At 37.5% G+C, this 25,306-nt stretch overlaps 2 protein-coding genes across 3 annotated transcripts; one reads left to right on the plus strand and one right to left on the minus strand.

The window, feature by feature from the left end:
• Positions 1 to 3,652: 3,652 nt before the first annotated feature.
• On the plus strand, positions 3,653 to 14,593 carry LOC138322956 (ribosomal RNA-processing protein 7 homolog A-like). The gene is made up of 8 exons (XM_069267221.1): positions 3,653 to 3,735; positions 5,481 to 5,620; positions 7,866 to 7,991; positions 8,846 to 8,975; positions 9,263 to 9,360; positions 9,809 to 9,958; positions 10,407 to 10,455; positions 14,467 to 14,593. Exons 1-8 carry the CDS (start codon positions 3,666 to 3,668, stop codon positions 14,550 to 14,552), a joined length of 849 nt encoding a protein of 282 aa, XP_069123322.1. The 5' UTR covers positions 3,653 to 3,665; the 3' UTR covers positions 14,553 to 14,593.
• Positions 14,594 to 17,120: 2,527 nt separating this feature from the next.
• LOC138322958 (integrator complex subunit 15-like) lies at positions 17,121 to 24,891 on the minus strand. Of its 2 annotated transcripts, none has more exons than XM_069267222.1 (7): positions 24,836 to 24,891; positions 22,316 to 22,532; positions 21,258 to 21,467; positions 19,714 to 19,882; positions 18,656 to 19,123; positions 17,558 to 17,603; positions 17,121 to 17,252 (listed from the first exon to the last, which is right to left on the minus strand). In XM_069267222.1, exons 2-7 carry the CDS (start codon positions 22,520 to 22,522, stop codon positions 17,198 to 17,200), a joined length of 1,155 nt encoding a protein of 384 aa, XP_069123323.1. In that variant the 5' UTR covers positions 22,523 to 22,532; positions 24,836 to 24,891; the 3' UTR covers positions 17,121 to 17,197. The 2 variants fall into 2 exon arrangements, with proteins under 2 accessions (XP_069123323.1, XP_069123324.1); XM_069267223.1 differs by having other exon boundaries at positions 24,813 to 24,859.
• Positions 24,892 to 25,306: the final 415 nt, after the last annotated feature.

The raw sequence follows: 25,306 nt of genomic DNA on the forward strand, positions 1-25,306 counted from the left end.
GTTTTTAAGAAACCTTTAAATTTTGCTCTTGAAAGGTAGTGGGCCTAAATAACTGTCTCATTTGTTGTTTTAGAAACTAAGTTCTGTATTTAAAATCATGCCAATATTTGTTTCGCTTTCCGTTTTATCACGGTGTTTACAACCCATCCCAAATCTTTATCAATTGCCGCTCAGTCAATTTATTAAGAAATTCTATAGCAATGAAGTCGCCCTTCTGGATATGAAGTCATATAGGCGGCAGGGTATCATACATTTTGACTTTGAGTGTGTAGGTGTTTTTTTGTGCGAGATATACAGTTGGCCTACACATAACATTAATTATTTTGGCCTATGCATGTTATCAGAAACATGACCAACTTTTTGTTAGTTTAAGCCCGAACATACTGGTCGGACCACAGGCGTTTGGCTCTAGCCAACGCCTGTGTACATAATTATGGATCCACCACCAGACTGCACATAGACTAGTCCGCTAAACCTGCCTATATTATTAGTGTTTTTTTTTCTCTTTTTTTTTTCTCAAATATATAGACTATATATTAGGAAAATTAATAAATAAAAAAAAATTACAATATATACATGTTTACCTATAGACCAGTTTTAGACGTATTATGGATCTAGATAAAAAATTGGTAATAATCATATATTCGTCATAGTCCATACACGTATAATTCAATTTCATATGTTACACTCATTTCTATTGAATAAATCTTTAAGGTTAATTAAAAGCGGCACAGTCATTAGCCAAACTGAATTATTGGATAAGAAATCAATGCGCCACAATTCAATTTGTTTTATTTTAAAGGTAAGTAAAACACGGAATTTATGCCTAATTAGCACCTGATTGAGTTATCTGAATTAAATTATAAGCATTATTCTCAGTCGCGTCTATGAAGAATGTTCTTTCGTTTTTATATGTCTATGACTTCATATACATGTATCGAACGAGATTGTTCCTACAATATTATATATACTATATCTAATTCTCAGCTCCCTATGGTTGGGCCTTTTTCGTTTATTCGGAACTACCGATTCGATTGTTTGTTAGAGTAATTATTTCATGTATAAATCCTGACAGATCTGCACTTTTGGATACATTTTATCTATGAGGACTTTGTCAAAGGCTCGTCCTATGACAATATAAAATCACCAGATAAGTCTTTAATTCATAAACGAACAACTAATCTCGTATCAAAATACATGCAGGAATATGAGAATAAGTTACAGTTTATAGTTTATATTATTGGACAGTGCACATAGACCATTTTTGGACGTTTTAGTAAAGAGGCGGTATAATACCATATGGACATCAAAATGATATGTATTTACCAGTGGTCAACGAATTTGTAACATCAAAAACATAATTAAACCTGATATCTTCTGTACGTAGGCTTCTGTAAATGTACATAAAAGTTGGAATAAATAAAGCCGAGTTACCTGTTACAAGGCCTCGTCTCCCACTTACCTGGAATAGGTAAGACTATATATTGTTAACTCCCTTCAATCAATCGTTCTTCAGAAAATTCTACTACCGAAATAATTAAAGTCGAAATGATCCGTTATTGTATTTGATTTCCGGAGTCTAAACGGAAATACCATATATGCCTTCAAGAGCGCTTCCGTGCTTCCTTCCAGACAGGATACTGAGTCGGCAGATATCTAATTCATGTGTTAAATCAATTTAAAAGACCATATTTTCATGCGATTGTAAATCTGCACTTGTAAATGGACTCATATATGAGGAAATCGTATTGAGTATTATAATTAGGCTTACATATACAGGAACATTTTTTTCCCAGAATTATTCTATCACATTTCTTGTGATCAATGCACATTTAGTCAATGGTGGCGACCACCAAATAATCATATGGCGAACGGCAAATGAAATATTTTCGTTATCATGAAAAATATATTTATCACATAACCCGTCTATCCATGTCATAAATATCGGAAGACACATGTGTAATAACACTATTGTGACGTCACATGCAGTTTTACGTCATAATCTTTATACAAAAAATGTATGTCGTCGCATGATTGTCTCAGTATACGGAAATGTCACATCCGAGACGAATTTCTACTGTTTTATATAGAGACAATATTTAAAATTTTCACTTACATTTCTATTAAAGGCCCACTACCTTTCCAGAGCAAACTATAAATGTTTCTTAAAAACATTAATAACACCAGAAAATATATACCGATGACCTAAGCTGAGGTAACAACAACAAACATATGCACGATTTCCTGCGTAATATATGATAACAGTGGAAAGACATTTCGCTGTTTTGCCGTCTGGCGCAGTGATAGTCAACTACCGCGCGGTATTTAGTATGAAGGCGGGAAACCTAAGACGACCCGCGTTATGAAAATTAACATTTTATTTATTTTCATCAAATTGTTCTGATGGTGATAATACATGTAGTAACGGTAAGTTAATAACTTTTGCGACTCTACAAAATTATCGATCTCGTTTTACATTCCCATTTTAAAAATTAAAAGCCGTTCCGGAAAGGTAGTGGCCCTTTAATACTGAAAAATTGTGTAATAAATATAATCTTACACTCATGACTAAGTAATATAAAATTTATCAAACTTGTTAAATGATTTTATATGCAACGCGATAAATTTCATATTGCATAGCCTCTCAAGAAAGATTCTCTATTTACATAATGTTTGGGAAGCATTTCTCCAATGAATAATAAAAATAGGCCTATATGGACCAGTTGGCCTACTGGGTACCAATCCGAAAAAAGCTAAAAAAACAACAACTCAAGGATGTATTCTTCTGAGGTTTCAGTCCCGTTAAAGTCTCGTTTCGACAAAGATCAAAGAAGTTATGAGATTTTCAATACAATTTATCAAAATATCTTTAGCATGTTGCCAGTTGCAAATTATATCATAATTTCAGCACTTTATTACTCTAAAATATTGAAAAATAACAAATATTCAAATGGGGGGAAAAAAAGTAAGCACACGGAACCCCCATTTTTCTGCCTGATTTACAAAGAACAACCTTTTCCTATTGATATGCAAAATATTAGCAAAACTTTAATACCAGAACTTTTTCTATAAAGGGTTAAAATTGGCAATTTAAATGGCGCATTTTGTAGCTCAAAATTAAGGGGTATAGATAGCATCTGTTGTTATTCTGAGAACAAATAGGGGTCTTATTAATCAAAACTGGTATAGCTTTAAGGAATACCAATGGAAAGTAAATTCTACAAACATCCACACATATCAAACACCTTATTAGGAAATTAAGGCTTTAATATCTTGTATATATGGTCAAAACGCCAAAATTCCCATAAAATCCAATATTTTGTCAACTAGGCATATCTGAATGACAATAGCTCAAAAACGAGCACACGGACACCTGTTTTTCACACAGGCTTCCATTTTCTTTTATGGTACGAACTCCTATTTCAAAAATTCTATATGAAAAAAAAGTTTAATACAAGAAAAACTTGACTTCTCAGAGTACATCTACAGTAGAGACAATTTTGTTGTTGTTGTTGGAATGAAGGCCTCTCTTTTTTTTAACTAATTTTACTGAACGCTTATTGGGTCCTGAATGACAGTAAGAGGGGCAGACATGGGTCCGGTCATTTATGCTTGTCTCCTGTCATTAGTCCAACCTTTAAAGTATAATCAATACAAGCGTCTCCATGACTAAGATTTCAAGCATGGAGAAAATAACTGAACAGCTCGACCACGTTGATGTTCAAGGATTTACGGGTAAGTGTCACTTTGTGTGCGCATTGAGTCACAAAAATAAACAGCTTTATCATGCGAAAATACTGCGCAAATAATTTTATACATTCAAATACAGCAGATGGTCTAGTTTGTTTGTAAAACATTCGGGCCCTCTAGGCCTACCACACGGCACACCCGAATTAAATACAGAACGATAACTGTTGACTCAAAAATGTTATAATATCGAAGCTTTAAGCGACTGATAAATGAAAAAAATATGTGTTTAATTGACGAGAACAATCCATTTATAAATGTTGATGGCTCTTTTAATGAGGTTTAGAAGGCAAAGGGGAGTAACTCGAATTAAAAACTTGGCACGAAGAAATAAAGAAGGGGAAATAACTCCTAAACAGTTTGATTTATGTAGTGTATAGATCTATACATTGTATGTTATACTTTAAGTTTGAGGTCAGTAATGCTTTTATTTTGTTGAATAACAGAAATTACCTTATAATACGCCAATTACGGGAAGAGTTGATTTGTTCATTTGACCGTGAAAAATATATGGCACATTTTTCCGTCATGGCAATGATATATACATATATGCAGTTGAATACTAATGTCTGAGTATTTAGGTAATTGTTGGTGATACTTGCTCGATAACAGAACTAAGATGAACTGTTTTGTTTCTTATTTGTTACTGATTTTTAGAAAAAAAATGCCCAGGTAATTAAGTTATGACAATATTTGCGAGTTCCATTTCATGCAGTAACTTATATGTCATTTCCTTGGTAAGGATCTAAATCTAAATTCATTGTTCACGCATATGTAGGTCATATTTAAGTAAATATGTTTTGTTAATTAATGTTAGGTGTTCTGTCATAATATGATATTTTTTCCACCAATGTTCAATCATTACATATGCCGCCAATTTGTGTCAAATGTGCACATGACTTAACTGACTGAATGCTGTAGTTCGCAAATGGCGTATTGCTATTGCAGCAAGATTTAAATACTTTTGATATTGTAGGTACATGTAATGGTAAATACATAATGATTCAGTCGCCTTCTAGCTTTGTGCTAGAGGACTTTTGTTTGTTTGATTAATTAACGTCCTATTAACAGCCATGGTCATGCAAGGACGGCCTCCCATGTATGCAGTGAGCTGCGTGTATGTTGTGCGAGGTGCGTGTTTTGGGAGACTGCATTATATTCTTGTTGTGTCTTCTTGTATAGTGAAACTGTTGCCCTTTTTATAGTGCTATATCACTGACGCATGCCCCCGAAGACACCAAGCAACACGCCCCACCAGGTCACATTATACTGACAACGGGCGAACCAGTCGTCCCACTCCCTGTATGCTGAGTGTTAAGCAGGAGCAGAAACTACCACTTTTATAGACTTTATTTGGTGTGTCTCGCCCAGGGGACAGAACCCTGAGCCTTCCTCACAGGGGTGAACGCTCAACCCAAGGCCAAAAATGAGGCAGTGCCAAGGGAGGCATTAGGAAAGATAAAGCACAGGGAATTTCTCTTTAGCTCAGTCAGTAGACTAGAGCGCCAGACCAGTAAGTTTGTGGTCATGGGTTAGACAATGAATACATACAAATGTAGGTTTTGTGGCACAGTAATTACCTGAAACCTGAATAATGCAAATTTCTTGATGGAATGGGGTACACATTACAAATAAGTTATATATTGGATGTTACTGTGAGAGTAAATGTGAGTATAGACTATTTTATTGTGTTTTATTCAGGTAATTTTGTAAATAAATTATTGATATTTCAGTTATTCAGGTGAAATACTCTGAAAAAAGTAAAGCAGCCCACTGTATTTACATTAAGGAACACAATGTTCGTGAGGAAGATAAATGTAAACCAAAGGCAACAACGCTGTTCTTGCTCAACATACCACCATATTGTAATGAGGTGAGTATTAATGATGTTTTTAAAGGCCCACTGCCTTTCCGAAACGGCTTTTAATTTTTAAAATGGGAAAGTAAAACAAGATCGATATTTTTGTATTGTCGCTAAAGTTATTAACTTGCCGTTAATACTACTCGTGTCATCACATTCTAAACAATGTGATTAAAATAAATAAAATGTTAATTTTCATAACGCGGGTCGTCTTACGTTTCCCGCAGTCGTCCTAAATACCGCGCGCTAGTTGACTATCACTGCGCCAGACGGCAAAACAGCGAAATAACTCTCCACTGTTATCAACCATTACGCAGGAAATCTTGCATATGTTTGGTGTTGTAACCTCATCTTAGGCCATTGGTATATATTTTTAGCTCACCTGGCCCAAAGGGCCGGTGAGCTTATGTCATTGCGCGGCATCCATTGTCTATCTGTCCGTCCATCTGTCCGTCAACATTTCCTTTAAATCGCTACTAGTCATAGAGTTCTGCATGGATTGTGACCAAATTTTGCCCAAACATTCTTGGGGGAAGGGGAACCAAACTTGTATAAATTTTGGCTCTGACCCCCTGGGGGCAGGAGGGGCGGGGCCCATTAGGGGAAATAGAGGTAAATCCTATAAATTGCTACTTGTCCGAGAGTTCTGCATGGATTGTGACCAAATTTGGCCACAAATATCCTTGGGGGAAGGGGAACAGAACTTGTGTAAATTTTGGCTTGACCCCGCCGGGGGGCAGGAGGGACAAGGCCCAAAAGGGTAATTAGAAGTTAATCCTATAAATCGCTACTTGTCCTAAGAGTTCTGTATGGATTGTGACTAAATTTGGCCACAATCATCCTTGCGGGAAGGGTAACAGAACTTGTATAAATTTTGGCTCTGACCCCCTGGGGGCAGGAGGGGCGGGGTCCATTAGGGGAAATAGAGGTAAATCCTATAAATCGCCACTTGTCCTAGAGTTCTGCATGGATTGTGACCAAATTTGGCCACAAATATCTTTGGGAGAAGGGGAACAGAACTTGTATAAATTTTGGCTCTGACCCCCTGGGGGCAGGAGGGGCGGGGCCCATTAGGGGAAATAGAGGTAAATCCTATAAATTGCTACTTGTCCGAGAGTTCTGCATGGATTGTGACCAAATTTGGCCACAAACATCCTTGGGAGAAGTGGAACAGAACTTGTATGAATTTTGGCTCTGACCCCTGGGGGCAGGAGGGACAGGGCCCAATAGGGTAATTAGAGGTAAATCCTATAAATCGCTACTTGTCCTAGAGTTCTGCATGGATTGTGACCAAATTTGGCCACAAACATCCTTGGGGGAAGGGGAACAGAACTTGTATAAATTTTGGCTCTGACCCCAAGGGGCAGGAGGGACAGGGCCCATTAGGGGAATTAGAGGTAATTATTCAAATTCCTTCAGAAAAGAAACAATAAACCTGTATTCAGAACATTACTAACTTGGCATTACAAACCAGGTGAGCGATACAGGCCCTGTGGGCCTCTTGTCTGATGTTATTAATGTTTTTAAGAAACCTTTGTTTTCCTCCGGAAAGGTAGTGGGCCTTTAATGATTTCCTGACAGTGTATATTATATGCAAGACTGTATAGTTCGTTCAATTCAAGTAATTGTCTCTGCTAGGGATCAAACCTAGGTTCATACAATAGTCTATTATTCTGTATTTTCACATTACAGGGTTATCTGCACTTGTGGGTATATATAGGCACTGATTGTAACGTCATATATACTTTTATAAGTATATATAATACTATATTTTCCAGAGAAAACAACATAGAATTTGCTTATAAGTAACGACACCTACCCACAAGGGAGGCAACTACACTGTATGTAAAATATGCAAATTAAGATGAAATTTGACTGACTGATCGAGATAGAAGAAAAACAGATTTATTTAAATAAATCATAAGTTGACCTTATTGAAGAAAAAAGCTCTCTTATATAAAGCTAATCATCTGGTGATTTTCTTCCATTCAGTAATTATCAAGGTTTACTTTTATTAGTAAGTTTATCATAATCCTAGAATCAAGAATGATACATGTATTTGTTCTGAACTTAAAACTGTGAAATTTTATCTTTTGGTTTTTATACCTTAAGCTTGTTTACACCATATTCCACATTGTTAAACATGTCAGAAGTGGTCTCTCCATTGCAGACCTAGATACATTATCACTATATCAGTAATATATTATACCACATGTGAAGACTTGTGAAATTACATATCTATTCTTATTATTTTAAGGAACATCTGAGACACATGTTTTCAACATTTGGGAAAGTTCTCCGTGTTTACCTCCATGAGAAGCCTTCTAGTGGTCCACCACACAAAGATGTATCTAAATACTTCCCAACAGTGAAATTACACCAGGTGAGAATGTATATCTTTTTATCACAATCAGCGTTCAAAATTAAAGCCTGTCCGTCTGCCTGTCAGTGGCAACTTTATAGTCGGGCAGACGAATTTAACCATGTCCTTTGACCGGCAACTTTTGGTCAAATACATTGAGGATATACAAAACAAAAATGGCAGTAGAATTGTAAAAAGGTCGAAGTTCAAATTGTACAAAACAAATTTTCGTAATATTCTGGTTTTCAATTGAGAGCCTACAATACTAATCCGGATAAGTAAGGACTAATAACTTTAAGGGTCAGCCAGTCCTTAGGACCAACAGGAAAAAAATCCTTAAGTAAGCACACTGATCACAATCATCACAATTTACAAAAATCAAAGCAATAGTGGATAGAATTCAAATCAAATCTAGATTTGCTGATGAACTTTTTATCTGTGGCATGCAAAAGGTGATAGCTTATTCAAAATAACCAGTAATGTTACAAATACGACCCTTATGAATAGTTGGATTGGTTCAAATTTTGGTGATATAGCTCATTATAAAAATTGTAACTTATATCATCAATGAGGGATTTAGAATGTTGATTTTGGTTTGTTTAGTACGTCCTATTAACAGCCAGGGTCATGTAAGGACGTGCCAGGTTTGTTGGTGGAGGAAAGCCGGAGTACCCGGAGAAAACCACCGGCCAGCGGTCAGTACCTGGCAACTGCCCCACATGGGATTCGAACCCGCATCCCAGAGGTGGAGGGCTTGTGGTAATATGTCGGGACATCTTAACCACTCGGCCACCGCGGCCCCTTAGAATGTTGAAGATACATTAATATTATAGACTATTTCTTTTTAATTCCAACTTACATTTTTATATTTACAGGGTTTCAAGGTAGCATACATTGTGTTCAGAAAGCCAGATGCTATCATGAGAGCCAAGAATAATCCATACAGCAAACCATTAATAATATCATCAGAAGATCCTCATAAATGTACAAGCACCGGAATGGGCAGTAAGTTACAATCACTTATTACTTCAATAAATCCACAATACAGGGGTTATAATATATATTATATACATAAAATGATGTGAATAAAATCATATTTTAGGCTTCCCACATCATTTTGGGATCTCGCAATTACCATATAATGAGGAATTTATTATTTTACATTAATGCACTTTCCATCAATAGTGAAATAGCTGTTATTGATTGCTATTTAATACAAGACCCGATCAAGTGAACATTATACTGTATACTAACAAGTCAAAAGTTAAGATATTACTGTTGATGATTTGCAGAATGGTGTAAAAATTATGAAGAAGAGAGAATAAATGTAGATGAGCTACAACAGGAAATTGACACATACATGGCCGATTATGATGCTCGTATAGAGGAGGTAATGTTTTATGCAATACAATTACAATCAGGGGAAGTAATCCATAAGGATATAGTTGTCATTAACGAATGGTCACATTTTAACAGTCCATTTTGAGTGTAAAGATTTGAAAAGTACTGTGATTTATGACGTGCCTAACCAGTAAAATACATGTATATATGTAAAAGGCCAAACAAAGGAACAGCAATCAAATTGCGTTTATATTAGCCATTTGGGACCCCAAGAAAGATATCTTACTAATAATAATAATGCATGTACAATGTATTAAGCAGGTGTTTATACAGAGGTGGTATCTGTGGTTCACTATATATAATGTAATCACATTGTGGTCAGTTAACATCAGAGTTCTTCAAGGCCCATCATACATGATTCGCATCTGAACACATGTTGATGTATTAATTAAGTTGATATCGATGTATGTTGGTTTTAAATGAGTGTGTATCTACAGGAGAAACAGAAAGCTAAGGACATGGAAGGAGTACCAGACGATGACGGCTGGGTGACTGTCTCTAAGCACGGTAAAAATAAGGGTATTCCATGGAAGGAGTCCCAGGAAAAAAAGGTTACAGCTCGGGAAAAGAAGAAAAGAAAAGACAAGGTAAAACAGTTATTTTCATCTCGTGTAATTCATAGACCCTAGGCAATTGGAATTCTGCATTTTGTTCAATCTATGTCAAACTTCAATATTATAATCTTTAAACTCAGGAGTTGTATTATTGCAATCTCATTTATATAGAGATAAAGATGTTCACCTGAAGTTTATAAAATCTATTTAAATTTGATGTTGATAATTGTATTCAAGTTCTTGTTGAATTAGACTTACGTTATTACTCAATTATTTTGTTAAACTCTCGAAAACATGTCTTTTGATTCAATTGTTTTAAAACCCATGTTTTGATATTTGAAATGTAATTTCTATTTTGAAAGTCTTAACTTTATTGTTCCCTCCTTATTTCATTTAGAAAGCTGCGTAAGAACTTAACAGTAACTGCAGTGTGTAATTATTATGTTATTTGTTTACTTTAGAGACAATTTTACTGTTTCAGGAGTTGCTGAATTTCTATTCTTTCCAAATCAGAGAAACAAAGCGAGAACGTAAGTTTTAAAAATTTTGAAAATTTCTTTTTCATTATCGATATCTGCCATGACATGATATTATTAGCTCACCTGGTCCGAAGGACCAAGGTGAGCTTATGCCATACCGTGGCGTCCGGCGTCCGTCGTCCGTCGTGTCGTCCGTCGTCCGTCGTCCGTCCGTCCGTCCGTCCGTCAACAATCGACTTCTTCTCCATAACCGCTGGTCGGATTTCAACAAAATTTGGCTGGTAGCATTCTTATGGGCTACTAACTGAAAATTGTACAAATGATGGGGCTGACCCCCCAGGGCCTGAGGGCGGGGCCAAAAGGGGTCAATTTGGCTATTTCCATATAAACGACTTCTTCTCTGAAACCAAGCATGGGATAGCACCCATAATGCAATAGTAGCATCCTTATAGGGTGGGGATTCAAAATTGTACAAATGATGGGGCTGACCCCCCGAGGGCCTGAGGGGCGGGGCCAAAAGGGGTCAATTTGGCTATTTCCATATAAACGACTTCTTCTCTGAAACCAAGCATGGGATAGCACCCATAATGCAATAGTAGCATCCTTATAGGGTGGGGATTCAAAATTGTACAAATGATGGGCTGACCCCCCGAGGGCCTGAGGGGCGGGGGTCAAATGGGGTCCATTTGGCTATTTCCATATAAACGACTTCTTCTCTGAAACCAAGCATGGGATAGCACCCATAATGCAATGGTAGCATCCTTATAGGGTGGGGATTCAAAATTGTACAAATGATGGGGCTGACCCCCCGGAGGCCTGAGGGGCGGGGCCAAAAGGGGTCAATTTGGCTATTTCCATATAAACGACTTCTTCTCTGAAACCAAGCATGAGATAGCACCGATAATGCAATAGTAGCATCCTTATAGGGTGGGGATTCAAAATTGTACAAATGATGGGGCTGACCCCCCGAGGGCCTGAGGGGCGGGGTCAAATGGGGTCCATTTGGCTATTTCCATATAAACGACTTTTTCTCTGAAACCAAGCATGGGATAGCACCCATAATGCAATGGTAGCATCCTTATAGGGTGGGGATTCAAAATTGTACAAATGATGGGGCTGACCCCCCGGGGGCCTGAGGGGCGGGGTCAAAAGGGGTCAATTTGGCCATTTCCATATAAACGACTTTTTCTCTGAAACCAAGCATGGGATAGCACCCATAATGCAATGGTAGCATCCTTATAGGGTGGGGATTCAAAATTGTACAAATGATGGGGCTGACCCCCGGGGGCCTGAGGGGCGGGGTCAAATGGGGTCAATTTGGCTATTTCCATATAAACGACTTCTTCTCTGAAACTAAGCATGAGATAGCACTCATAATGCAATGGTAGTATCTTTATAGGTTGGGGATTCAAAATTGTACAAATGATGTGGCTGACCCCCGGGGGACCTGAGGGGTGGGGTCAAAATGGGCCAATTTGGCTATTTCCATATAAACGACTTCTTCTCTGAAACTAAGCATGGTATAGCACCCATAATGCAATGGTAGCATCTTTATAGGGTGGGGATTCAAAATTGTGCAAATGATGGGGCTGACCCCCAGGGGGCCTGAGGGGCGGGGTCGAAAGTGGCCAATTTGGCTATTTCCATATAAACGACTTCTTCTCTGAAACCAAGCATGGGATAGCACCCATAATGCAATAGTAGCATCCTTATAGGGTGGGGATTCAAAATTGTACAAATGATGGGGCTGACCCCCCGAGGGCCTGAGGGGCGGGGTCAAATGGGGTCCATTTGGCTATTTCCATATAAACGACTTCTTCTCTGAAACCAAGCATGGGATAGCACCCATAATGCAATGGTAGCATCCTTATAGGGTGGGGATTCAAAATTGTACAAATGATGGGGCTGACCCCCCGGAGGCCTGAGGGGCGGGGCCAAAAGGGGTCAATTTGGCTATTTCCATATAAACGACTTCTTCTCTGAAACCAAGCATGAGATAGCACCGATAATGCAATAGTAGCATCCTTATAGGGTGGGGATTCAAAATTGTACAAATGATGGGGCTGACCCCCCGAGGGCCTGAGGGGCGGGGTCAAATGGGGTCCATTTGGCTATTTCCATATAAACGACTTTTTCTCTGAAACCAAGCATGGGATAGCACCCATAATGCAATGGTAGCATCCTTATAGGGTGGGGATTCAAAATTGTACAAATGATGGGGCTGACCCCCCGGGGGCCTGAGGGGCGGGGTCAAAAGGGGTCAATTTGGCCATTTCCATATAAACGACTTTTTCTCTGAAACCAAGCATGGGATAGCACCCATAATGCAATGGTAGCATCCTTATAGGGTGGGGATTCAAAATTGTACAAATGATGGGGCTGACCCCCGGGGGCCTGAGGGGCGGGGTCAAATGGGGTCAATTTGGCTATTTCCATATAAACGACTTCTTCTCTGAAACTAAGCATGAGATAGCACTCATAATGCAATGGTAGTATCTTTATAGGTTGGGGATTCAAAATTGTACAAATGATGTGGCTGACCCCCGGGGGACCTGAGGGGTGGGGTCAAAATGGGCCAATTTGGCTATTTCCATATAAACGACTTCTTCTCTGAAACTAAGCATGGTATAGCACCCATAATGCAATGGTAGCATCTTTATAGGGTGGGGATTCAAAATTGTGCAAATGATGGGGCTGACCCCCAGGGGGCCTGAGGGGCGGGGTCGAAAGTGGCCAATTTGGCTATTTCCATATAAACGACTTCTTCTCTGAAACTAAGCACGGTATAGCACCCATAATACAATGGTAGTATCCTTATAGTGTGGGAATTCAAAATTGTGCAAATGATAGGGCTGACCCCCCGGGGGCCTGAGGGGCGGGGTCAAAAGTGGTCAATTTCCATATAAATGACTTTTTCTCTGCAACTTAACATGGGATTACGCTCATAATGCAATGGTTACATCCTTATAGGGTTTGGATTCAAAATTTTGCAAATGATGGGGCTGACCCCCCGGGGGTCTGAAGGGTGGGGTCAAAAGGGGTCAATTTAGCTATTTCCATATAAACGACTTCTTCTCTGCAACTAAGAATGGAAGAGCACTTATAATGCAATGGTAGCATCCTTATAGGGTTGGGATTTGAAATTGTACAAATGATAGGGCTGACCCCCTGGGCCTTAGACGGCAATAGATGCGAGGTCAAAAGGTCAATTAGGCTACTATTTTCATATAAATTACTTTGTCTCTGAACCTATGTATTTGATAGCATATTTGTATGGTATCAATAGCATCATTGTATGGTTGTGATTCAAAATTAAACTTTGGGAGTCAATTTTGCTTATTTTTCTAATTGTCTGAGTCTTGTGATAATTACTAACAAAAAACCAGGTGAGCGATACAGGCCCTCTGGGCCTCTTGTTCATAATAGCTGTTATGATAAAATAAGATAATGAAACTTTAGAATAACAAAACTTTTTTTTCTGGGTTGTGGGTATCTTGTCATAGATTAAAGTGAACAGTCGGGCAAGGATTGCTGAAGTCGGTAAAATGGTGTGAATGTATCCAGGATAATTTCTTATGAAATGGAAAAATAAAATCTCTCGTCAAAATCTGTCTGCGTACGAAGAAATTAATTTAAAGTATGGAAATTCTAAAACGTCCTCCCGGCTCACTATGTCCGTGGTTACATTTCCACGCAGCCTCTCTTTCAATGCTTTCAACTTTTCTTTACTTTAATGGTCAGAACTGGGAAACTAAGCAGAACTTGACCGTCGTATTAATATGTGAGAACTTTTGGAAGGCCAATGAACACATTTAGACTGGTTTTCTTTGCCCGACTATTCACTTTAAAGGATATATTTGTATTTGGTTAATTTTGACCCTCCATCACGAGATGGTGAGGTGTTTTCACTCGTATAACCATTTATCATCGATGATCCCTCTCTTGTACACTTTCCATTTTACCTCCATGGATCGTCATTGTGTAATTACTTTTATATAATTACAATTTAGCTGATATTTTTGCTCCCTTTACTTATATGAATTTTTGTTATGTCTTCCACAGAAATAGCAGATCTGAGAAAAAAGTTTGAAGAAGACAAACAACGCATTGCCCTGATGAAGGCGGCTAGAAGATTCAGACCATATTAATTGTTATGTTGACTGTTTTTAATACAAAGATATGAAAATTTTGTCATCTTTTCCGTTTTCTTTTCAAATGTTATAGGTAGCCTTGTGAATAAGTGTATCGCAATTACTGTATAACTGGTTATTTAGGCAGTTTTACGAAACATAATCATGATTGCAACAAGAGATCCCAGGGGGATCTTGGCGCCCACCAAAGAATGATCTATGTCTGACAATGGAAAGAGGGATCTTTTCCCTGCTTTTCAAACTTTTTCAAACACACTACATATAAAATTTGAGACAGATCGCTATAGTACTTTCTAAGAAATAGTGGTAACAAACTTCAACAATGAAATCCAAGATGGCGGCCGTTCAGCCATCTTGTTGACCGATCAGTTACAAAATGCAATATGCACAACTAGGGCCCTAGGGAAGCCTACATATAAAATTTGAGAGAGATCCCTTCAGCACATTTTGAGAAATAGCGATAACAATCAACTAACTTTAACTATCAAAATCCAAGATGGCTGCCAGGCAGCCATTTTGTTGACCGACTGGTTACAAGACACAATATGCACAACTAGGGCCCTAGAGGAACCTACATATGAAATTTGAGAAAGATCCCTTCAGGACTTTCCGAAAAATAGCGGTAACAGACTTTAACTGTAAAAATCCAAGATGGCCTTGTTGACCGATTGGTCCCAAAATGCAACATGCACAACTAGGGCCCTAGGGGGACCAACATATGAAATTTGAGAAAGATCCATTCAGGACTTTCCGAAAAATAGCAGTAACAATCTTTAAATATCAAATTCCAAGATGGCTGCCTGTCGGCCATCTTGTTGACTGATCGGTCCCAAAATGCAATATGCACAACTAGGGTCCTAGGGGAACCTACATATGGAATTTGAGAAAGATCCCTTCAGTACTTTCCGAGAAGTAGCGGTAACAAACTTTAACTATCAAAATCCAAGATAGCCGCCTGTCGGCCATCTTGTTGACCGATCGGTCCCAAAATGCAATATGCACAACTAGGGTCCTAGGGGAACCTACATATGAAATTTAAGAAAGATTCCTTCAGTACTTTCTGCAGAATAGCGGTAACAATCTTTAACTATCAAAATCCAAGATGGCCGCCTGTCGGCCATCTTGTTGAATGATCGGTCCCAAAATGCAATATGCACAACTAGGGTCCTAGGGGAATCTACATATGAAATTTGAGAAAGATCCCTTCAGTACATTTTGGGAAATAGCGGTAACAAACTTTAACTATCAAAATCCAAGATGGCCGCCTGTCGGCCATCTTGTTGACCGATCAGTCCCAAAATGAAATATGCACAACAAGGGCCCTAGGGGAACCTACATATGAAATTTGAAAAAGATCCCTTTAGTACTTTCTGAAATATAGCGGTAACAAGAATTGTTAACGGACAGAAGGACGGACGGATGGACCACGGGCCACGGACGAAAGGCGATTTGAATAGCCCACCATCTGATGATGGTGGGCTAAAAAATTTGATCCACAATTAATTGAGAAACAGATCAATTATATTATGCCCTTTCATACATACAAATGGCAAAATTTTCTTGCTTTTGGACAAAGAAGCAAATAATTTTGACCCGTGAAAATAACCGTCTATATGGTAGAGAGTTCTAAATCCAGATCCTTTTTCTCGCTCTGTTTCATAGAGGATCTGACAGCATCCCATATGTGGGCTCCATTCTCGATACTAGGGGTTACTAACTTACTATTACTGACATTATATTCACCCCTGGCTATCTCGTAGTAAAACTGGAGGCAACATAACAGGTAATTTAGTCCCTTTTTTTTCATCAATAGATCTGTATACACTGTGGTCAACTGTGTGGCTTTGAAGTTGGGCATCGTTCTCTCTGTAGTCTTCAAAAGAAGTCTTTGCAGGCCTGTGATTGGTCAGGTTTTTTCTTCTGAACTTCTTCAGTTATACAATGAGATAGTCCAGGGGTGAATATACCGACCGCAATAGTAACCCCTGGATACTGAGGATGTATGAGCTTATGTTCTGATGACATTAAAAATTGACAAATCAAATTAATACTTCCAAATTTCTATATAGGGATGAAACAGTTTCCAGGAACTGTTCGAAAGAGTCAGTTTTGTGAATGTAGTCATTTCCACTCAAAGAGCACAAAATAACTATATATATAAGTGTTGTGATAAAATGCCATCTTCAGTAGATGTAGCTGATCTACAGTAAATACATGAGTATAGGTCATCCAAATGTAAATACCCCAAAAGGGATATAAAAAGCTGATAGGCAAATATTAGTCTTAACTTCCTGTGATTGTCATACAGTATGACTAAACATCGGTTGTTTTGTTAGTACATTGTACCAGGTACATTTATCGGTTGAGACTTTTTCTAAACACGAAACCAACATTTTTGGTAGTGGCAAAAAGCTTGTCAACGTTTATTTTCATATCATACCATACCTTCAGATAGTTTCCCTAAGAAAAAGACATGTTTTTCTTGTGTTTTTCCCCTGGAAGCAGTGTGATCATTGTATCATTATACAGGTCAAAGGGTGGAGACATGATATCAGAAAAAAGCTGTTTATAGTTGAACAAATATTTATTATGCACCATGATTTATCAAAATATAATATGTACAAAGGCAACAGACGTGTAAATCAGGATGTGTCCATTGGTTGATTTGTCCAAGGTCTGGCAATAATCTGAAGTAATCTGGAAAAAAATATAATATAACTAAAGTTTGGAAAAAGCATACCGTAATCATATATTTATTTGAATATTGCTTGCATAGTAAGTTATCTCCCCTTGTGGGTAGATATTGAAAGTTGGATTTGTGACCGCAAGGGAAAACTAAATAAGGTAGTAAATAATAAAATAACGTAGCTAGTAATCCAAAAGAGCTTACAATGTATGTGTAAATGGCAAAGTAGCAATAAATGATGTAACAGTACCATACATATCTGTCAGAGTATTCTCAGATAATTAGGTATATTTCACCAAAGAGTAATAGTACTAACCTGTTCTGGGGTAAGACTTCACACAGCGTTAGGATTTCTTTACCACCTTTAAAAACATAAAATGATATCAAACTACATTCCAAAGATATGTAATTGGAAATTTAGAAGACAACTGTTGAATGAACATGATCACAATCCATAAACATTTTTAAAACATGACAGAAAGTCAGAAATATTAATCTCAAAAGCATTTACGAAATACTTACACAAAATAGAGGAATAGAATATGGTGCACAAATGAATAAACATCAATATGTTAAAATTTGTAATCAAGAAATGACGGTAAAACATGAATGCCTCTGCTCTCATATACCACTGGCATGTACCTTATATTAAACACTAACAGCTGGACATTAATCGTATCAGCCATTTTAAATGGCTAACATTATGCTCCACATCCTGTTTCATGGTGGGGACATAAACATTAACTTAATAGCTCTTTCTCTTAAAGTCCCATTATGTTTTCGTAATATATTTATCGTAAAAAAAAACCCTAATTTCGTCTTATGATAGAGTTGATATCCTGATGGCGATATTTCTTAATTAAAGATGTCGTAGTTAATCAGGATTGTAGCAATGATGGGCCATTCCCTTATTATGCTCTCTTGGTGCCAGTCTACATGTGGGTAAACATCACATATAAGAACCACTTTGTATAACCTTTGACCCTAGGTATGTTTGTCAACTGATAGATATTGACAGACGATGCAAATGCATTGTCATCTTATTTTTTTTTTTTTTAAATGAGTCTCTTTAAACATTAATTAAAAACCTACTAAACCAGTTTTATAAGGATGAACATTGTAAAACATTGAATAAATCTAAACATGTTCTAAATTTCCCCGGGGTGTTGCTGGGATTAACCTGGTGATCATCCTGGTACGTACAGACACACAGGCTATTTTCAGACATACACATTTACGTGTTCTATTTACTGTATATTTTTAATATGCATTTTTGTCTAAACCACATATTTGAACAAAATTAAGTAAAGATAAACTCACAAGGATCATCGATGTTTAGTTTGTAGAGCATTCATTAAAACATAAAGAGACTTAAAAATTCCTGTAATATAAGTCACTCATCAGTAAAACTTACCATTTAACTTGAGTCCACCTGTCACTGTGGCTACCTGGATGATCTGTCCAAGACGATCAACTAACATTTGAAATTCTTCCTCCTGTAGTTTATCTTTTTTCAGTTGGTAAATTCTAACTAGTTCCCTGGCTATTGACAAGAAGTGAGGCATGTGGAACAGTTCCTGATTAAGTTCCATACTTTTGTAAGCCTGGAAGCTCTGTAAGATGCTGAAGTGTAGTTTGGAGAGTAATGAGAATGTCTTTGTCTTATCGTTGTGTACTTTGTTTGGCGGAGAAGAATCAGATTCATGATGTGTTAAACAAAGAATTTGTCCTAAAATACACCACTGTACTAGTCCATAGAATGGGCATGAGAAACTGGCCTGAATACGGACAAGTCGGACAGACTCGGAACACAGACAGGGATCACTGGCCACCCAATTAGTGATGTATTCCAACAGGATTGGGGGAGGTGCTCGGGATAATTCTAAACAACAAGAAACGTAATTTAATATCACACAAAAGACTTTTTTTTTAGTATACATTATTGCTGTAAACATACTTTTAAACTTACTTTTCAATTTTCGCAAAATTTCATTTCAATTAAATTGAAAAGGGATTGAACAATACGCAATGCCTATGTAGGTTCACTCTACATACTTTTCAATAATGTTAGTGCAAAATTTATTTTACAAAGTTTATGCATCTCACATATTCGAAATGATACAGAAATTTAATTCATGAAATTATGTTTAAAATAAGAGTTTTGGCATGAAAATTACCACTAACTTTCTACTCGTGTAATAAAAATGAAATTCCAATTACATATATGTAAGTCTCACTTGCACTGATTCGAGGACACATGTTCATTACACAATGATATTGCGTTGTTCATATATATTGTCCAAAAATAAAAAAAATCGAGTTATATAGCAGCTATCAACTTTGACTAGCTGAACAAGAGTATGAAGTATGTGATGAATAAAGTACACAACAAAAATATTTCACATTTCTTAGAAAATCTAAATGCAATACACACTTTAGTATTCGTATAGAGTGGAAAACAAAAGGTTTTACCGTGAAATGGGTATATGGTGGCGACAGCTGTGATAAAGTTACAGGTGAAGAGAGGCGAGACAGTGGGTAGTGTCTGGAACGTCTGACTGACCTCAGGGAACAACAGACAGTAGTCCTCTACTAGTTTCTGTACCAGGTCACATACTGTACTACTGTGGCAGCCTTGCTCCTGGTAACAGTCAAAACATTGTTTTAAAAGTCTTATTCACACTCAAATGAATAAATGTAACCTTTATTCATCAAAACAAGGACATAGTCATTCAGATCCCCCGCCAATGGAGATATCAAAGCTGAAGTAAGTTTAATTGTGGAGACTTATGTGTATGAAAAAAAAACAGGAAAAAGGAAGTTGAGCTAAAGAAAGATGGAGTATAATTAAAGTAGAGTGGGGCTGCAATTGTTGAATCAGGTATACAGCCTTGACATTTATATTAGAATATATACACAAAGATGGGTGGAGTTTTGCAAAGTAACATTTACCATTTACCATGATATTTTCAGCAATGTTTCCATGGTAATGGAAAAAGTGCAGAAAATGAAAACCTAAAAATAGCAAAAGGTACTACTAGTCCATAAAAAGAATGTGTCTATGAAGTTTCATGGAAAAATCACTGCTGGTTTTAGAGTTATGCTCCGGAAATGAACCTGCTACAAAAATATGATATTTTCAGCAATGTTTCTATGGTTACAGAAAAAAGCACAAAAAGTGAAAACCTAAACATAGCAAAAGGCACTACTAGACCATAAGAACAATGTGTCTATGAAGTTTCATGGAAATATCTCTGCTGGTTTTAGAGTTGTGCTCCGGAAACGATTCTTACACAAAAATATGATATTTTCAGCAATGTTTCCATGGTTACGGAAAAAGTGCAAAAAATGAAAACCTAAAAATAGCAAAGGCACTACTAGACCATAAGAACAATGTGTCTATGAAGTTTCATGGAAATATCTCTGCTGGTTTTAGAGTTGTGCTCCGGAAACGATTCTTACACAAAAATCTGCCATTTTCAGCAATGTTTCCATGGTTACAGAAAAAAGTACAAAATAAGTTTCGTGGAAATATCTCTTCTGGTTTTAGAGTTATGCTCCGGAAACGAACCTGGTACAAAAATATGATATTTTCAGCAATGTTTCCATGGTTACGGAAAAATGCAAAAAATGAAAACCTGAAAATAGCAAAAGGCACTACTAGACCATAAGACCAATGTGTGTATGAAGTTTCGTGGAAATATCTCTACTGGTTTTAGAGTTATGCTCCGGAAACCATTCGGATGGAACCCATTTGTATATCCCCTGCCAACTTTGTTGGGCGCAATGGGCGGGGGATAATGATTGAATCTTTACACAACTTCAAGAAATCCTGCACTATATTAGGTTTATACAACAAATGTAACATACAAAGTCCATTGATTATTGAGTTATTAACCTCAAATTTGACTTAAGCAATGAAGTGGGTTTTTTTAAATCATTTAGCAAAGAATTAATTTGGCATACTTCCAATCTGACATGTTGGTATACGTAAATCTAAAAATAAATATACCTACCTGCATCCACAGAGCTGCACAGTCTAGTACCGCCCCGCTACCAATGGAGAGGGCCATGGAAACCAATTTGGTGAGGAGGGTAGTTTTTGAAACTTCAATATTTCCTCCAAAAATCACACTAAAGATGCTGAACCTAGAACTCTGTGGTGCCCCTTGTAAACAACTGCATACCATCTCCAACAGCTGAAGCTCCTGAATGGCATTCAGTTTCTGTAAGTAGCAAATATAATCAACCTGCTGAGAACAATGTCATTTTAAGTTTTCATTTTCAATGATTTTCAGCCTCACAATGTGTACAATTTTGAATCACCACCTCATAAGGATGCTACAAATGCATTTATCTGAAAAAAGCCAAATTGAACCCTTTTGACCCTGTCCCTCAGTCCCCCAGGAGGTCAGTCCAAAAAAACCCAAACCATTTGTACATTTTAAGTCACCTATAAGGATGCTGCTACCAGTCAAATTTAAATTTTTAAATTCCGACCAGCAGTTATAGAGAGTTTGATTGCTGACGGGACACTGGACTCCACTGTATCACATTAGCTCAAATTCAAGTTCTTTGGAATTGAAACTAAATTTTTTTGTTTTTAACTTTGAAAAATTCAGAAAAAAATTATATTCAAAATCTAACTGGTAACTACAAAATGCTTGAAATTGTAGAAACTGTTGATGTGTTTGCTATTCAGTGAAGGTTATGGATCTTTATTTAGGTAAAGAGTATTTAAAAACCTGCTTTTATTGTGGAATACAAAACAAAACCCTACCTATCATTTAAATCACTTTCGATCTGGGGCGTCTTTTCATCCCAAACTGAGAATAAGGACGACCTGTTCTAAGTTGATATCAAAAGCAGTAAATCTTGCAGCTTGCAATTACTATATCTAAAAGCAGATATATATGTCACCAAGTTTTTATTTGAATGCTGATATTTTTATCCCCTAGATTTAGCCAGGTGCTGATTTAGACAGTTTAAGTTGGACTTCAGTAATCTTACCTTGGTGCTACATATTAACATCAGACAGAAAACATTATAATTATTAAATTTTCCACAATCTAACCTTTATTGGCCGACTTGCTCTACCAGGTGCTGATTTAAATAGAACATATTCCTGACTGACTTCTACTGCAAAGTTCTCTGCTCCCCCTCCTAGCCCTGGAATGGCCCCTCCAGCTGATGATGTGAAGCATGACGTCAGGTACTGTAGCGCCGCATGAGAGGATTCAGGAAACTCAAGGACACTTAATCGCTTCAATATCTTACTCATCTCTGGAAATCTGTATGAAATGCAATAAATGTCAGTAAAAGATAATTTATAGATTGAATTGGGTAGCAGACTTCAAACCCTCAACCCTCTCTAAATCTTCAAGTCTAAATGGAGTATATGTGCATTTGTGCATTTAAGATATTTACGGTAATTTTCTATAAAGTCAATTGAAATGTTGTTTATTAAATGAACATTATCATTCATGTTTGATATTTTTCAACATCAGAAAACAAGCTAAATGAGTATCCTCCCTTCCATGTGACTGTCAATCGCAGAATTGGATGGGGTTGATCCTTGGTGCAGCTTATTCAGAATAAAGCATCCATCTAAATGTTTGTAGGTCCCAGGTTTGAGTCCCTGTTACAAAATTGACAAGCATGCTTATCCCTGTTTCAAGCATTGTAAAAAGTACACTTAAGCAGGGAAATATGCAAACTTGAGAGTAATTGTTGTGTCTACAGTCAGGCAAAAAACAGTTGTAGAAAGGAGGGAGGAATATAGTAGAGTTAGATTAGGGCAATCATCATTGACCTCATATGCATGTAGCTCAATTGGTAGAGCATTTGGCTAGTGTTTGGAGGTCCCGCGTTTAAATCCCGGTCTGGCTGCTATACATTTCCTCTTCTTGTGTTTTTAACTTATTATCAGGGTCAAAGAAGTAATATCAACAGGATTTTCCAGATCCAATGATAGATCCAATGATAGAACGTAAGTCTGTTGGATACAAATTACTTCAAATGGTAAATATGGGACAAGAAAGTAATTCCAACCGTGTGGACAAAAAAAAAATTGTCAAATTTTTGAGGCGATCTGCCCCTTTATCAAGACATACAAAACGAACACGATTACATGATAGGATACGAACAGTAATGCGGGACAAAGTAGACAAATATTTAACTATACAGCGCAATGGAGCGCAATTTACCCCACGGCATGTGGCAACTGGCAACCAAAGGCCGGATCTACCAAAATATATCCAGGTTGTTCGGCAGAACGCTAAAATATGAGCGATGACTGGAAAGCGTGCCACATGTGACGTCAAATCACATATATATGTACTTCTGTACCTATAAAAATGTATTTCTCTTTTAGAACCTGGCTGCTCTTTCCTCCAAATACCTATAACAACAATATAAGTGTAGTGGGATTGGACTGGATCGATCATTGGTGACCTGGTAACTCAGTCGAGCACTCCGCTAGTGTTCTTAGGGTCCCAGGTTCGAATCCAAGTCTGGCGCTATATTTTCTCCTCTCCTGCTACAGAATTGGCGCCCAACTAAATAACCCGCAGTAGTGGTGTTTGAAAGAGTCTCGTGTGTCTTCGAGGGCAAAGACTTCGAGAAAGGAGGGAGGAGTGTAGCAGGATCGACTGGGTCGATCATCCATGAGTTGACCAGGTAGCTCAGTCGGTAGAGCACTCGGCTAGTGTTCTGAGGGTCCCGGGTTCGAATCCCAGTCTGGCGCTACATTTTCTCCTCTCCTGTTACAGAATTGGCGCCCACCTAAATAACCCACGGTGGTGGTGTTTGGAAGGGTTTCGTGTGTCTTTGAGGGTGAAGACTTCGAGAAAGGAGGGAGGAGTGTAAAGTGGTTGGACTGGGTCGATCATCGGTGAGCAGGTAGCTCAGTCGGTAGAGCACTCGGCTAGTGTTCTGAGGGTCCCGGGTTCAAATCCTGGTCTGGCCGCTACATTTTCTCCTCTCCTGCTATATAAGGTAGATCTTGAGTTCTCTAATACCATGGTACAGATGACTCTGAAATTAAATCTTAACCTTTGGTTTGCTTATACGTTGTTGTAAGAATAGCTCTCAGAGCTAATATATTCATTGTATGTATATAACACGAATTATATCTTCTTGTATCTTGTAAACATATATTCTGACATTTGTTTGTCATCTATGAAGTCCTAGTTGTGTGTATATAGTAACATGCAGGAACAACGTGTAAATACACAACACAAGTCCCAGTTTTACTTTAAAATAGTGTATATCAAACAGTATAGGTCATATATTCAGGAAAAATACAATAAAATAATAAATCGTCCAAAGACTTCAAAGAGTGATCTCTTGGTTTATTGTCAAGGGGACAATCTGCATCATCTGATTGAAGAATGATGGTTGTTGCACAGTCCGTCAAAACAGGTGATGCACCATGCATCGATTATGGATATTGATGATGAGTGTTGACCTGCTTTACAGTCTCCAGATCTGTTGTATCACAGAAATAAGCATGCTATGATGTTTTGAAAATATAAAAATATATTATGTACCACTACTTTAGGTTCACCTACATGAAATAGAGTCGTAAACTTACTCCTTGTTTGAGCGTCCAAGTGACAGTGATTTTTTTGCAACAGCGCTGCGTTTGTAATGAAGCCGTCTAATTATAAACTCAGTAGCGTACCCTTTGTTCCGGATTTGTGACACCAAAATCACAATATCCGCATTTGTCTGTTTTTTTTCTTAATTTAGAAGAATTTTGAAAAAAAAACTTGTTGTAAATCATGCAGAGATAGGACTAAATCGAAGTCAAGATGGACAGTAACAATTCGGATTTTTTTATAGAAATCAAAATAAATATTGAGCACAAACCAAAGCAATCTTGAAACTAAAGTTAACCGACCTTGTAACGTCGATGCAATGTGACTACCATAGCTACGTAACGTCTTTCCGAACTCAGCAACTTCTATGACGACCAGTTTAAAATAGGGTATGTTTGCTATGAATTTAAGGCAAAGCCTCAGAAGAGCGCAGCTCCATGTCATGTAAATACAGGATTATATAA

Source organism: Argopecten irradians, chromosome 5, assembly GCF_041381155.1.
Source record: "Argopecten irradians isolate NY chromosome 5, Ai_NY, whole genome shotgun sequence".
In the NCBI taxonomy this organism is placed as follows: domain Eukaryota; kingdom Metazoa; phylum Mollusca; class Bivalvia; order Pectinida; family Pectinidae; genus Argopecten; species Argopecten irradians.

Bases quoted from the DNA above. Each gene is read 5' to 3' on its own strand.
- LOC138322956 (XM_069267221.1), top strand. From the start codon at position 3,666: ATGACTAAGATTTCAAGCATGGAGAAAATAACTGAACAGCTCGACCAC. The intron at 7,992-8,845 runs GTGAGAATGTAT...TTATATTTACAG, and splicing joins CAACAGTGAAATTACACCAG to GGTTTCAAGGTAGCATACAT. The intron at 10,456-14,466 runs GTAAGTTTTAAA...TGTCTTCCACAG, and splicing joins CAGAGAAACAAAGCGAGAAC to AAATAGCAGATCTGAGAAAA.
- LOC138322958 (XM_069267222.1), bottom strand. From the start codon at position 22,522: ATGAGTAAGATATTGAAGCGATTAAGTGTCCTTGAGTTTCCTGAATCC. The intron at 19,883-21,257 runs GTAGGTATATTT...GACTGTTACCAG, and splicing joins GTGCAGCTCTGTGGATGCAG to GAGCAAGGCTGCCACAGTAG. The intron at 19,124-19,713 runs GTAAAACCTTTT...CTTGTTGTTTAG, and splicing joins CACCATATACCCATTTCACG to AATTATCCCGAGCACCTCCC.